Source organism: Phalacrocorax aristotelis, chromosome Z (assembly GCF_949628215.1).
Source record: "Phalacrocorax aristotelis chromosome Z, bGulAri2.1, whole genome shotgun sequence".
Classification (NCBI taxonomy): domain Eukaryota; kingdom Metazoa; phylum Chordata; class Aves; order Suliformes; family Phalacrocoracidae; genus Phalacrocorax; species Phalacrocorax aristotelis.
The window spans coordinates 72255493-72270741 of record NC_134311.1 but is presented as its reverse complement, the minus strand read 5'-3'; the positions used below and the strand labels follow the sequence as shown (position 1 = coordinate 72270741).

The 15249-nt window shown below is 43.0% G+C and overlaps 1 protein-coding gene across 1 annotated transcript in view; it reads left to right on the top strand.

Annotated features, from left to right (window-relative positions):
- Positions 1-15249, top strand: part of DNAI1 (dynein axonemal intermediate chain 1) — a 151848-nt gene that overhangs the window by 67355 nt on the left and 69244 nt on the right. Inside the window, exon 13 of the mRNA XM_075079030.1 lies at positions 5995-6242. Coding sequence (XP_074935131.1) covers positions 5995-6242 — 248 coding nt within the window. The remainder of the gene's footprint in view (positions 1-5994; positions 6243-15249) is intronic.

Genomic DNA, 15249 nt, shown 5'->3' with positions numbered 1-15249 from the left:
CTCCGCTGGACTCTCTCCAGTAGTTCCCTGTCTTTCCTGAATTAGGGAACCTGGAACTGGACGCAGTTCTCCAGATGTGGCCTCACTAGGGCAGAGTAGAGGAGGAGGATAACCCCCCTCGACCTGCTGGCCACACTTTTTTTAATGCACTGCAGGACACCGTTGGCCTTCTTGGCCACAAGGGCACAGTGCTGGCTCATGGTCAGATGTCCTCTACATATCTGTGGAAAGTTTCTTAATATTCTACTTTCCTCCACGTCTATTGAGAAGTGGCTTTAACCTTGCAGCTGTGAAGGCAGTGCCTTTGACTGGTGTGGCAAAACTTGTGTTGGCTCCCAGCTTTTTGCTGGTGAAAATAAATGGGCTTTTTGAGTTCAGGCTGTAAAGGTTATTAAAAGTATGCTGAAAGGTGACTAGTGTTCAGTCTTAAAGTATCTTAATGAAGAGAAGCACCAGATATGAAAGTCCTTCATCCAGTCAAGATAGGCATAGTAAGAATTAACAGTAGGAAGCTAGGTAAGTCAAATGAGGAATTAGGTGTAGCTTTTTAATCACTCAAAGCAATTAAACATTGAAACAAACTGCAAAATGAGACAGTGGTTTCTCTGTCTCCTGAGATCTTCAAATGAAGTATGCATATACTAGCCAAAACCAAGTTATTAGACTCAGAACAAGACATACCAGTAACATAGTGAGCTGCGAAACAGAGGAAGCCAGGTGTTCTGGCCTTGAGCTACGAAGTAAGAATTCTCAAAACATCTTTTTTCTGGGAAGAGACTGCTTTGAAAGTTCAGTGTTAGTCTCTTCTCTGCCCACAACGTGGTTCACAGCCAGATCCACAGTGATCAGGGCTTGTATCAACACAGCAATAGAGGGAGGTACTTCTGGGCATCTTAAGGAATAGAATGGTCATCTGTGATCCTAGCTTAAATTTCTCAGGCATCCTGGGTTGGGGCCGCCTTGAGCAGAGCCTTGTGAAGTCCCAGTTCTGTTCCATGTTCTTTCAGCTTGCTGTGGTGTCTTTGGCAGTCCCCTCCACTGCCCTTTCTCATTCCCTTGGCTGTAAAAAGGAACACTGTGAATACCTGCTTAAAGCACTCTGAAATGCTATAAAACTTCCAGTTATTATTGTTAGTCCTCAAGAGACTTTGAAAACATATTCAGCACATGCCCAAACTCTCTGAGGTGCTTGGAAAGATTTGTTCTTTCCTCATTTTTCTGAACTATTGGCATACAGTTAAGCTCAAAGTGCCAGCGGTTTCCTTTCTTACAGCACACCAATTCTGTGATTGCAGCAAAGCGTGGAGTTGGCAGAGCTATTTACATAAGCCAGGAAAGAGTCTTGCTGAAGCAGTGCAAGCTTACCCAGCATGTTTCACATTGGGTTAGATTAGCTTGTGCTCAGTGCCATGCTGCACAGGTTTTACTCATTGATAGAATAAAAAGTGTTGAGAATTCATGAATTTGTGACTTGCTCAGTCATTTGTCTGTGCCACGCAGGCTGTGGCACAAGCAAGTTCTTGGGCTGTGCTTAGGGTTTTGTAGACCTTTTTAATAACAATAATAATTTGCTTGGAGAAATCTGATGGCCCACAGATAACCTTTTTTGTCCTCTACATTTTAAATAACTGAAATGCAAGTAAAGACCTGAGCCATTTCTTTGGGTACGAAAATTTTTATCTTTGAAACTGATCTCTTCTCCCCAGAGGAGATTACCTAACTGAGTGTAAAGCACAGCCAACCCCTTCTGTTGGCTTCTCCGAAATCCAAGGCTAAAGGATAGAGCCCCAGCCAGCAAGCTCATCAAAGCATGGGCATATCTAGGAAAGCAGAGTAGATGTGCTTGTGCAGCTGCAATGCTCAGAAACAAGCCGTTGTTCACAGCCATGCTTCTCCATCTTGCTTCCTTTTTTAGAAGGGCTCTTGGAGGAGAAAGGACAGATTTTAAGCAGCAGTGGTTCCTTTTAGAATGGTGATTTCTTGGTTCGAGCCATATCAGGGAGATAGCTGGCAGACTTGATTTATAGAAACCCATGTATCACGGGGCCTAAGATGTAACACTGCAAAGTTTTGGGTTTTAAATCCTCCAAAGAGAAGGTGATTTGCCAGTTTATCATGCAAGAAACTGTAGCACTGGCTTCTTGTGTAGTAAAAATATCTACTTGGTCTCATGACCATAAAGGGACCCCACATTGAGATTTACTATGTGAATGCAGGATTTACCCCAAGCATTGTAGCTTCTAATTTGAGGATATCTCTGTGTTGAGCATATGGGTTCAGCCACTAAGCATTTTGGAGGAAAACCATGGTCTCATCAGTTTTTTTGGTGAACCAAAAGGGAAAGATGAAAAAAAAAATTTCTGTCCAGCAAACAAAATATTTTGGTCTGATATTGAGCATATGCTGATTCTTCTAAATTCAATTCTAAATTCTAAATTCAAAATTCAATTAAGGAAAAATCTAAATGAAAAATCTGTTTAAAACAGACACTTAGTAAGCATCAGAATGAAAGACTTAGATGCTTTCCAGATTTTTGTTTTGCATGAAGTATTTGGTCGTACCATAATGATATTCTGAGTACTTTGCTACCACTAAATTGCTATTTTTCTGAAAAGGGTTTGGGCTGAATCTGTCCAGCTTTAAATGCAAATGCAGGTGAATATTTTAGACAGCAGTAATAGCTGGTTTGAGACCTATTTCTGATTGCATGTGATGCTTTCAGGCTCAGCTCTCTAGGTTGAGACCAGTAATCATGCTATCTGCATCTTCAATTAGCAAAACTTCTCTTCCCACAAAAACGTGTTACATCTCAGGGTCTGAAATTTAACCTCCCCTCGGGTGAACACTCAGGATCCTCATGACATGCAACTCTTGCTCATTACAGCAAGAGTCCGCCACTTCTTGCTATGCTGCCTTGTGTCCTCTAAAGTAGAACAACAACTCCTGCTGGCACTGATTGTCAGAATAACTGTCTGATATCTCTAGTATCTCCAGCTCTTGTATCTCAGAAAAAGAGCCAGTTTGCACTTTGTGGCTCTGCATGGGGCAGATACTCTCTGCTTTTCCAGTGCATGCTGGTGCATCCGTGCAGTGCAGAGAAGCTGTCCCATATCTGAAGCTGCTGCTTTAACCCCAACAGTGGTGTAGCCATTGCAGCTCTTGGGTCTGCACCCTCTGCTCTGCTGTGCGCTCTGTGGTCTTCTAACATTGTTTCGGTGAGCTATCTACATCCTGAGAGACAAGCTACACAGGATTCAGGGCACACTGCAGTGCTCTGCTAGTTTTTTAGTGAAAAACACAAACCTTTCTCTTGAAGAAGCCATGCTTCAAAGCTATACCACAGATATGCTGCTATGGGTATGTGCTGTCCCTGCCATTCTGGAACATTGAGTATCGCTAATGAAATAAGCCTCTTTTTTTCATTTATTAAAGAACATGTTGGTATGTCACAGTTTAGTACTCTGGGTGAGAATTTACCCTTCATTGAAATGGATTTATATGTCTGCTCTCAGAAGGTTATTGTTTTACTGGGATTTATGTGCCATGCTTCAGTGTTAATTATGGATTATTCTCATCACTTTGCCTTCCACCAGAAATAGACTGTGCTTTAGCAATCATATTATCCAGACTTACGTGCAGTATTCACACATCTGTGATTTAACCCACATCCACGATATTTCATAACATAAAGAGGAAAATTAGTAGGATTCAGCTCTTGGAATTAAGATGGGTTTAAGAGTCAGTAGAGAGCTGGCCATTACAGTCAGTGGAGTCCAGAGAGTAAATCAGCAGTCCTAATATAGGGATCTTCTTTAAGGTGAGTTTTCTACACTTAGTGAAGTGGATTGATTGATCTCTCCTGATAGTAGCAGGAGCTGAGACTCTGAACACAGACAGGCACCCACATGTAGACTTGCATTTGGGTGTCTTAATCTGCAAACTGAACCATGCGTTTCACACTGCCAGAGCTTCTTCCCAAGACCTTGCTTTTCCTCTGCCAGGCTAACACCCAGATAGACTTGCTGAAGCTGCTGAGTTATTTTACCCAATAAAGGCCTGCTCCTTCATCTCTAATTGAGGTGTGCGGCTGGCCTATGATACTGCCAGATCAGCAGAGAGAGACGCACCTCCAGAATCCAGTTCATATCTTTGGTGGCTGAATCACCCTCTGAAGAGGTGTCTCCTCCACTGTCTGTGCAGGGACCATGGGGGACAGCTCTTTGAGGCCCCTCAGCACAGTCCCAATGGATAGAAAATGAATGTGCACCACAGAGTTTTTGGAAATATGCCTGGCTGGTCAGCACAGACCAGGAGAATTAAGTGTATGAAACAGGTTGAATTCAAGGGCTGGCTAACCAATTTGACTTCATAGTCCATTCTGCTGTGAGTCACTCCTGGTAGGTAATTTCCACAGCCCTCTCAAGTGTTTTTGCTCCTGCAGAGAAGAGGAATTCATCCTTATCATAGCTGGACCCCCACTTAATACCAGTTCAATGACATTACTTGGCTAAGAATGACGACAATTCTGTGGATTCAATGGACGGGGAAAATCTCTGATGGAGAAAGCAAGTTCACTTCCTTTTCAGCTACAGTTCTAGGAATAAGCTTCCCCCTCTTCCAAAAGTATTACTGGGGTCCAGAGATATTTAAAGTAATGCCAAGATTTGGAACCTCACCTTTCTGCGAAATAAGAAAGCCATTTCACTACCCTGCTCCCTGGTACAGTGAGACCTGTGATAACAGAATATTTCCACAATCCCAATGCAAAGCAGCAGTAATAGTTTTGTTGATATGTGAGTTTCTTTACTGGTTCTCTGAATGTTCTCTGTGTCACCCTGAGAAATTGGAGATAAGCAATGTCTGTACCTGCATGCTGATTTGTGATCAGCTTGCCACCAAGGAAAGTTCTCTGAAGTTAGTGTTATCACTGGGGCACACGTTTACCAAGTCCTATCCTGCAGGCTGGTCAAAATGTTGAGAAAGGTAGGAAGCACTTTTAAAAGGAAATTTCTGGAAATAGGAAATTTCTGTTCTGGAAATAGGACATATAATAGGTACCTGAAGCATAGAAAGCAATAAATTTGTTTCCCATATGCTCTGTGCCTGGGGGCATTTGACAGTAAGAAAAAGTGCTTGGCGAGGGTAGTCTCAGAGAAAGCATTGTTTTCATAGATTAGGAAAGCTGCTTCTTTGCTTCTGGAGAGCTTATCTACATCAACGGCGTCTTTTCCCCTTTAAAAGAATTTGGAAATTGTTTTTTCAGATGATCAGAAAACCTGAGAATTGCAGAGACAGTCAGGACATTAAAAAAAAACCACAAAAGAAAGGTGGTCCTATTAAGAATAGGGAGAGCTAATTTCAGGGAATGCAAAGGAAAGGTGAAATGAAATAGAAAAAAAATGGTAAGTCTTGGCAAAAAAAAAGAGCTCTTCCAAGCAAGGAAGAGATGTTAAGACATAAGCAGAAAATTGAGCTGTAGTAACTTGTGCATTGTACAGGTATGTGTAATGGCAGTGGATATGAAGCTTTACAGATACCTCAGTTAAATGCTTTTCTTTGAAGATGCAGTGGAGGATGTAGTATCAAATATTGCCAATACAGAAATTGAAATGCTGCTATCCTTGGTTCAGCCTGCATGTCTGCAATGTAAGTGAAATCCTAGTCCAAAGAAGGAAGTGTCTACAAGCTTCTTTCTTCCTCTGCACTTTTCCTCCAAGCCTTCTCAAGTCTGTCTCCTAGAAAAAAACTGCCTAAACAGTATTTTTTTCTGCATAAGCACATTGTCACCATGTCCTGGGGATGACATATCAATGGAGGAAAGCATGTTCAGATGTAGGTACACCAAGATGACCCTTTGGTCCCATGACTGATGTCCTTCCCGCATGACTTTGCATTCACATGTGTTTTAGGCATAGATGAGTTCTGCCAGACTGTATGTCTTAAATGTAGAGGATCTTGGAAACTGATTTAACAGCAGAGCTTCTCGTTGTTTAGATGACTTCATGAAGCAGGGCCAGGGCATGCTCCTGCTCTACACCATGAAGAACCCCTCCTTCCCAGAGTATGTCTTCAGCAGTGAGAGTGGCATCATGTGCCTGGACTTCCATAGCAACCACCCCTACCTCGTGGCAGTGGGCTTCTATGACGGCAATGTGGCCATTTACAACCTGAAGAAGGCAGCCTCCCAGCCCAGCTACAAGAGTAGTGCCAAGTCAGGAAAGCACACAGAGCCAGTGTGGCAGGTAAGGGTACTTTTCCTTTCACCTAACTGAGCTTTTAATTGGGCTGAGTTTGTGCGCAGCAGGGAAGGTGGTGTATGGGTAAAGATGTTGGTTTAATACATGCTTTAGTGATTGATTATTAAGTTGTATTTCAAGCTAATGTTGAAATATACAGAAAGGCAAAGCAATTGCATGAATCCTTGGTCCTCAACAGAAACTAAACAAGTTAGCAAAGTTTGCTATAAACGATCATTTCTCCATAGTTTTCATTATTATAAATTACTTCTGTTTGGGGAGAAACTGATCTTCTCCGTATATACCAGCATGCAATGCTATTATGTTCCAAATACAAAATCACGGAGAAGCAAGTGATGAGCAGTGTGTAAAATGTGTATATCAGCCCTAAAGAAGTGCTCTGTTGGGCACAATAAACCCAGGGGCAGCTGCCTGTGGAACGCCTGCCACTGGGATTCAAGATACGCTACCTTATAATTGACCTTGAAGTATTCTAGTGAATTAAGAATTGTGATGTGCAGGTAATGCTCTTAAAGTAATGTCACTCTGGGATCTGTCACAAAGAATGACCAGATGGATGATACTGTGAAGGACTGGGGTGAATATGTTGCTACATCCAGCTGACTTTACAGTTATGCCTACAATGTAATCTGAGTTAAGATTGGAGCCATGGAAGTTATATGCCCTCTGATCTCATTTATATCAGCAGAAGTGTAGCAGCATGTATTTCAACATGGTCTGTATGCGCATGCTGAAGTGCAGGGGTGTACTTGGTTTGCTAGACTGGGCTACAGGTGTTGTTGCCATTAATTGCTGCTGTCACCTGATTTAGGCTGCCTAGTACGGTCATTCGTCTAGGCGCACTATCAATGTTCCTTGTACTTTGGCACATGTTGTGCATGGATTTTTCCCCAGCCGTGTCTCCTTGTTACTGCACCTTCCAATAAAAGCCCAAGAAATCAAGAGATCCTGGTGAGGCTGCAGATGAATATGGAATATGCCAAGAGCAAGACTGGTGCTTGCTATAAACAGAGAGGTTATGCAAATGTAACATTTCAGAAAAGACCTGAATTTTGTATTTGCCGCCTGTCTGCCCAAAGCTTTTCTTCTAGCAAACATTTTTATCTCTGCTTACTGTTAACATAGCGCCAGCCATGGGTTGTTACCACAATACAATGTTTCAGGCACACACACAAACACACACACATGTGCAGAGAACTCCAAGACTCTCCCATTGCCATTTCGGCTTCCAGTAAAAAAACCTGAAAAAATACTAAGTCCTATGTGCAGCTTTTTGTGGCTTTGCTGTAGCATGCTACAGGAGGTCACCCATTGTTACTGCACACTACAGACACCAGAATCCCAGATCATTTGCGCCCCAGATGATTTTGGGAAGGACAGATGGTGCTTAAGGGGTGTTATTGGTGGCCTCATCCCTACAGACCAGAAGCAGGTACATTCAGCAATAGAAGAAGTCTGTATGGGGTTTTTAGAGGTATGTTTATGTGTACCATTTGGCAGCAATGTGTCTCAGAGGTGGAAAAAATCATTAGGCACTGTAGGGAGATAGCTTTGAAAAAGAGAGTAACTGCCTCATGTATATGGGGAGATGTAGGTACAAATAGCTTCTAGTTCCTGCTTTTTTGTTTTATTTCCAAAGCTTGAGTGCTGAGAATCATTATTCTTAGTTTTCTTGTGCAATAAAGTACTGATATTTTTAGTAAACTTCACAGTTTTTGACTTGCTATGAAACTAGTGAGCAAGGATAGTAATAAGGTGATTGCACTGCAATCAGAAGAGCTTGTACCTCTGTTGGAAAGATCTGAACTGTAGGCATTTGCCAATATCAGCCAAAAGGTTTAGAAAAGGTTTTTTCTCCACTTGATGGGAGGAAAAGGGACATGAGGGACTATCAGTTGGGTTGAGACTCTGGATTTTTATTCCTCATTCAGCATTAAATCATTCTGAAAAGTGATGCCTTGTTTCTCACATTTAGTTCAAAGATATTCTATTCTCCTCCAACAACACCCCACCTAGTCTGAAACCAGGTCTTTGTCTAGACTACCCTGTGCCGTCCTCACTTTTGTAGAAACTGTAAGCCCATGACTTTGAAGATCAATTAGAAAAGTAACAAAGTTCTCCCGAACAATTAGGAGCCTTTGTTCTCTGGACTGCCTGGCTCCTTTCTTTTGAAACAATACAGCCCTCTCACAATGGGAGCAAAATGGGAAGTGAGTAAAGCAGGCTGACAGCTCTTTTTCTGTGCCATTTCATCTTCAGTGACTTAGTAATATCTCAGTAAGTTTGCGTAAAACAAAGCTGATGAAACATAGCCCATTATTAAGAGCAAAATAGAATAATATAAATTTTCTAATTCTGTTACCTAAGAATGAATTTGTCTGACTGATACTGTCCCCCATATTTTTAAAGAGCATAGCTATGGCTTCTTATAGTTTGGCAATTGTCTTCCATGTATTAAGTGCTACTGCATTGTAAATAATAGAAAGTTCTGGTTTGCTTTAAATTACACAGTTCTAATTCCTTACCACCAATTGATTAAGATCCAAAGCCAGAAAGGAATAAACACATACACAGACATGTGAATTTATGTGCATGCAGTGCAATGTGGCTAATACAGCACCAAAACCGTAGGTCTTACAGGAACATAGAACTAGAAATACTCTCCCAGGTCAGTGAATTCAGGCCTCTGCTTTTGGCTGCAAATACTAGCTTAAAAGGAGTCAGCTCCTCGGGAACTGTCAAACCTGTCATGTTCTGCTAGGCAAAAGCCTGTTTGGAGTTAAGCTAAACCCACTGTAGTCAAAACAATGCTCCAAATAGCCAGCAAAATCCTCACACTCCCATCATCTCCAGCACTGAGTACCCCTAGAAAGCAAGTGTCTGGACAGAGTATCTGTTTGAGCCACGAGCTCCGTCCCAGGTCTTGGCTCTGGATGTTAATGAGGGTGGCTGAAGCGGGACAACTTGGCACCCAGAGCCCATGAGAGCAGTCTCCTCTGGGGAGAAGTGGCACCCTGCTGGGAAGGGGCCCTGAGCATAGAGCCTCTTCCTTTGCCAGCCTTTGAGCTTTGTTTCTACTTTCTCCCTTCTTTTTAAAAAGATGATGCTTAGGGTTTATTTACAACTGAGAATAGTGCTTTTTGTCTTAGCTTTGATCACTGGGATATACTAAATATTTTAGGTTTGAAGTGTTTGGAAGCTGGAGCAGTTCAGAAACAGGGATTGATAACTGAAACTCTCTGCTGTGCAAATGTTTGTTTCTGCTATTCAATCTCCCTCCTAAAACACATCTTATTCAACAGATTTGTTTCCACTGTGTTCTTCTAGTTCACTTTCACATCATACAAAAAGGGTGTTATTTCTGCTTGCTGCTGGGACTAGTACAGAGCCAATACTGCTGCAGAGGGTTGAAAATATTTTTTTACTTGCTTACCATCAGAATTACTGACTAAATTCTCACTGCAGAGTGTTGTCCCTAAGACCTGCAAAGGGAATGTTTCTTTTGGCTGTGCTTATCTCAGCTGTGGCAGGCTTGCCCATGTGCACAGCATGGTTTGGAATTGCTATGGAGAGATCACTAGTTAGAAAAGCAACTTGGCTCATTGTTAGTTTACTGAAGCTGATCTGGCCACCCTGAGGAGCTGATACCATGGAGCTTCAGATGGCATCCTGCAAGACTTATTTTCTGCCTTATATTTGTGCATTGGAGGAGAAAGGACTGGCCACTGATTACTAATTCTTTACCAAACGCCATGCAGCTTAAATGTGACGCTCATGGTTAGGACAGAAAGGACGAGGCAGGACAGTAATAGTCTGCAAACTGACAAAGGAAACTAGGAGGAGTGTCAGCCTGCAGAATAGTGTCCCAGTGGAACCTGTGGAAGTCCCATCTCAAAAGTAAACCAGATAAAACACACCTGAGACTTGCTCACTGGAGTTTGTCCTGTAATTTTGTGATCCCTTCTCCATCTCTACTTCCAATGTTCCAGTCCTTAAATAAGTCTGCACTTGGCATGAAGCCACCCCGACTCACTGAGGTCTTGTTTTGCTGATGCAAGTAAATGAGTTCAGTTACAAAATCCCTCTAAAGTCAGCGTGACCTTCTGTGCTCCACCCCACTCTGTGCTGCTGGGCACAGCTCCATAGAAAAAGGCCTTTCCAGGAAACTGATTGTATTCACTGCACTTAGGAGAAGAAAAACCATTTTGTTCATAAGCCACTGTCACACCAGCACATTGTTTCGTTTCTGATGATGGGCAGTCTCCTAAATCTGTCATCTGCAGCCAGAGAAACAGATTTTGCAGCTTTCATTGCCTCTGAGATGTTACCGCTTCACATAATATTTTATTCCTTTGGCTTCAGGCAAACGAAAAGTTTGATGTAAAGGAAATAAAAGAAAAGACAGACGGTTGCTATCAAGGTTAGAATAAAGATCAGCTGTCTCAGAACTGGCTCAATGCCTTTCCTGTTGCCTTCACTGCTAAGGAGCACAAAATAGGTGTTTGCTGTGGGTAGTTCAGTGAAAAAAAAAGGCATTTAGCCCTCTAAGGGTACTGTTAGGGGGTAACTCTAAAGGAGAAACAGAAATTTAGAGAAGAAAGAAGAACAACAGAGACCTGAAACCAAGGAAGCTGGATCCGAAATAGGAATGAGGAGCATTAAGATCTCAAGTGGCAATTGGGAGAATGTAGCCTGAAGGAACAACAGAGCAGAAACCTGATGGTGAGAATCATTTAGCTCAAAACCTCTATGGAGGCAAACTACACCTCTCACACTGGGTCAGTACAATGTCTGCACAGAGGAGCCTCCCCTCCAGCCCCAGTTTTCTCTACTTTTTTCTTGCTACCAGCCCTGCCTTGCAGACGTGGCCCAGTGCAAACAGGGCAAAAAGTCTAATTAACCTCTGATGTCCCAAGAGTAGAGGCCACTGTATCCTCACTAAAGAGGTCACTTCCATCATTCAGTGCATGTGGAGAAATACAGAAGAGTAGGAAAAGCATCCATGGGCCAGCCAGGTTGTAACTGGGATCCAGATACCTCAATCTGCCAGAGGCTTCCTTGTCGGAACAGTCCTTAGCTGCAGTCCTGCTCCCTGTGCTGAACTCTGCATCCAGTAACTGGCTGTTGCAGCTGCAGCTGCGCTGGTCTGTCAAGGACCAGACACTGCACTTCTCACTGCAGCACCATGAGGCATTTAGTGGCCAACAAGCATCGGCCTTGTGTTTGCTCCCTTGTCCTCTCCTGGAGGGAAGTGTGGGCAGGAAGGGCGGCTGTGCTTGGGAAGGGTTGCCATTATGCTTGCTGTAGAAAACAGGGTCAAGATCAGCACCTTTCTTGTTGTTCTTAGCGGCTGGGTGAGCTCACTGCAGAGTTACAGCCCTGCTGGATGAAATCCTATCTCCCACAGGGTCAAGTTTCTCCGTTTTTTGGAAAGACTCCTTCAACACAGAGAAGTTCATCCGGAAGTTTTGGGCTCATTTAGGCATATTGGAGATGGCAGAAAGTGAAAGACACTGCTGTGGCAGAAATGCTGGAAAAAATATTTTGCAGCATGTTTATACCTTGTTCAAAACCTTTTGGGCAGTTTTTGAGCTACTTTAAGGTTAGGCAAGGTAAATGTCCAAATGCTTCTTCCTAAGTATCTTTGACAATAATTAACAAAATCCCGATCTTTTTTGAGATGGTATCAGACTGTACCTTCTGGAGAGTCAGTTTCTGTAGCTGGTTATTTTTAAATTGTGCCTTGGCTATGGATTCTTGTGGATTAGAAATTCTAGCGCAAAGCATCCCTTGCAGATCATGTAATATTTGCCTGAAAAGGAGCTCTTTCTGCTTTGATGCTGCTTTTCGCTCTGTATTTCATACAGATGCTGAACTTACTTTCTGCCTTCTGCTCTCACTGCTGCTTACTAATAGATTCTCCTCTAGTCCTGTATTGTTCTTCTCCCTCCTATTCCTTTTAAGATCCAAACCACCTTATTGTGGGTTTTCAGGTTCTTTATTTCTTTTCTGGTGTCTGCAAGCAAAGTATAAGTAATTTTCTTTGCCTGTTAGTTGTACTGGCACTAGTTTGTGAAGAAAACTTCACTTATAAAATTTAAGAGTCCCTGAAGGTCTTGGGATGTTGGAAAATGTTAGCCTGAGGTTTAAAAGGGCAGAGAAGTTGTAATGCATTTGTTTGGTTGCTTGGATCTTTGAATCCTGTTCTACTGCTTTATAGCAGTCACAGAATTTCACTAAATATTTAATAGGAATCAGGAAACTATGTGGGATCCTAGTGGAAAAAATGTATTTCTTTGCTGGCCTGTAAAATCTGGCTGCTAATTGCTGGATCTTCAAAATCGGTCTAGAAAGTGTGTGGACCAGATGGGTCTTAACGGCACTGATGCAGCCTGTGAAACAGCAGAGTGCTTCTCTGAGGACGGTGAAATAGATCTATGAAAGCACTAAGAGCAGAGCTGGACAGGGACGGTGCAAACACGGTCACACAGATATATAGCAAGACGTGGGGAGCCAGGGCTGGCCACAGCTCCCACCCTTCTCCCACCCCTGTTGCCACGGTGAGCTGCCACAGTGGTATCTGGGACCTTCAGCACCCAGCCAGGCCCCAGGGCCAGCTCTCCCATACCTGCTGCAAGCCTTCTCGGTCCTGTGATGATGGGAGGTCTGTCAGGCACACTGCAGATGCTATCTCTGATTTAGCAGCATCAGACAGCTTGGGGGTTTGGATGCAAGCCTGCATGCTGTGTGTGTCTGCTTTCTGTGCACACAGGGCAGGGAACTTCATATTTTGTCTGTAAATTGGAAATCCTGCTCAATGAGCACTGTCAGAATTGAAACCAAGAGCTGTGAATTGCAATTCACTAAATACCCCTGAGCTTTTCTGGCCTCTGGCACCCATTGCTCAGCTGCATACTGTGTCTGACATGGGAACACGGCCACTGACAGGACAAACAGGGAGGAGTCTAATGTCCAGTTCCTCACTCCTTGGCTGTTAACATACCAGTCTAATAAAGACAGTAGGAAGTGCTGTGAGGGGAATAAGCAAGCAGATTCCTGGTGAAACGTTGTACAAAGCAGAGCATCCGAATCCCAGCAGGAAGAAAACAAACTGAAAGTAGGGCCAGCCTTATCCAGTGCTATTTATCTTTGCTTCCTCCAGATAAATTTGAGTCTCTGAAGAATGAGTGATGCACAAGCCACAGGCTTGGCCTTTGCCCTGCATCCATAGCTCCCATAGCTGTGCTCTGTGCTCAGCTTGGTGCTGAGTACCTCCCAGTATTGCCGAATGCACTCTTTGGTAGGAGAGTTTTTGCTACCCTTTTTCTGAACCCCAAATTAGTGGGTGATGTGTGAACACACTGATACAGTGGGTGTGATTCTTTGCTCCTGTCTGCTGATCTTGAGACCTTGAGTTCGTTGGTGCTCAGGAGACAGCGCCTAGGGCTGTGAGTCCCTGGAAGATGCCAACAAGGTGGAGGGCACTTAATCTAGCTGTGGGAGAGAAGTGACTTTCAGAAGAGGAGCGTTTATGGGGCTAAATATGACATGGGAGTTTATTTTACAGTGTGTCTTCATTGCTGGTGAGCACATCTGTTTTCCCTCAGCTATCAGGAAGCTTTCAAGGACTTTGACGGAAAAGAACCCAGTAAGGTTTGTAGTAAAGCTTGCAGTAGCCATGTGCTGCTAGAATGAGAGAAGGCATTTTAAATTTTTCAGATGGGAAGTTGCTGCTATTGCCTGTAGCAGGAACATCTTCCACCAGATAAGCCTGGTATTTGCTGGTACCTATGAATAAAGCCATCAGCCAGCCTCATGCCTGTGAGGCAGGTGACTGACAGCCTGCAGTCAAGGGCTGCTCCAGGCATTGCTGTGCTGTGTCTTCTGTTCTAGGATGTTTAGAGATGCTTTTGGTTATCATAGCAGTAGGCTGAAGAGTTCCCCCTCTTGGATTCTTGCTTGGTGAGATATGGTCCTGCCAAGCTGGCTGCCTTGGATGCTGCCTAGCTTCTTTGTAGACAAACAGCTGCCTTCATTTCTGTACCTATCTACTGTTACCAAGACTGTCAGCCACCCTGACCCTCCTAACCGGCATGTCAGGAAAGGTATGTTACACAAAAAGACAGTAGATAAAGTCAGAGGCATCTGAGTAAATCCCTACTTCTGCTTCAGATACGATGGCAGGGAGTACCTTAGGTCAGAGTTGCTCCTTAAAGATGTAAGACAGATGAAGGAAGCCCAAACTGACTGGAAGGCATTGGGATCTTTGAACATTTTGACATTCATCAGCTGTCTAAACCATTTCCTCTCTAATTCAAATAGTACAGCTAAGTATTTAAATATTACTGGCTCACCTTTAGGAAGAGTTAGTCCTTGCAGACCTTATCTCTTTAATGGCTTATATCATGGGGGCAAGTTTACTTCCTAAACACATTAAGCTGATCCATTCTGTCTTGTTGCATGATTTTACAGTAAAGGATCAACAAATTTTTCTACAAAGGACAGAATAGCACTGGGAACCCTCCTTTGCTTAGCAGCTCCCATATCTGCAGCTTACTGTCATAGCTGAAACATTTGCGTTTAAAAGAAAAACCCAGATTTTAAGATAGGAGCAATTTTAAATGAATTTATTTTTAAGTTTTTTAATATATATATGTAAATCAAAGTAATTTTTATTTATATCTCGCCATCAGTTTTTACTCACACTCAAAAGACTTGTCTGGTATACAAAGTAGTCTCATCTATTGCAGTGAGTGAAGGAGTCACAGTGTGGTTGAACGTGACGTGAAGTAAACCTGTGAGAGGTGAGACTGAATTTAAAATCAGACTGAACCTTCCTTTCTGGAAATGGGAACCGGAAATGGAATGAGCAAAGGCCTTCAGCTTGTCTTCTTCTTCCCATCATGGCATCACAGATGTTGTGATACCATTCATGTAGCGCTTTCATTCATGTAGCAAAATGAGATTGAGCAGTCTAGCTGTCTTTACCACT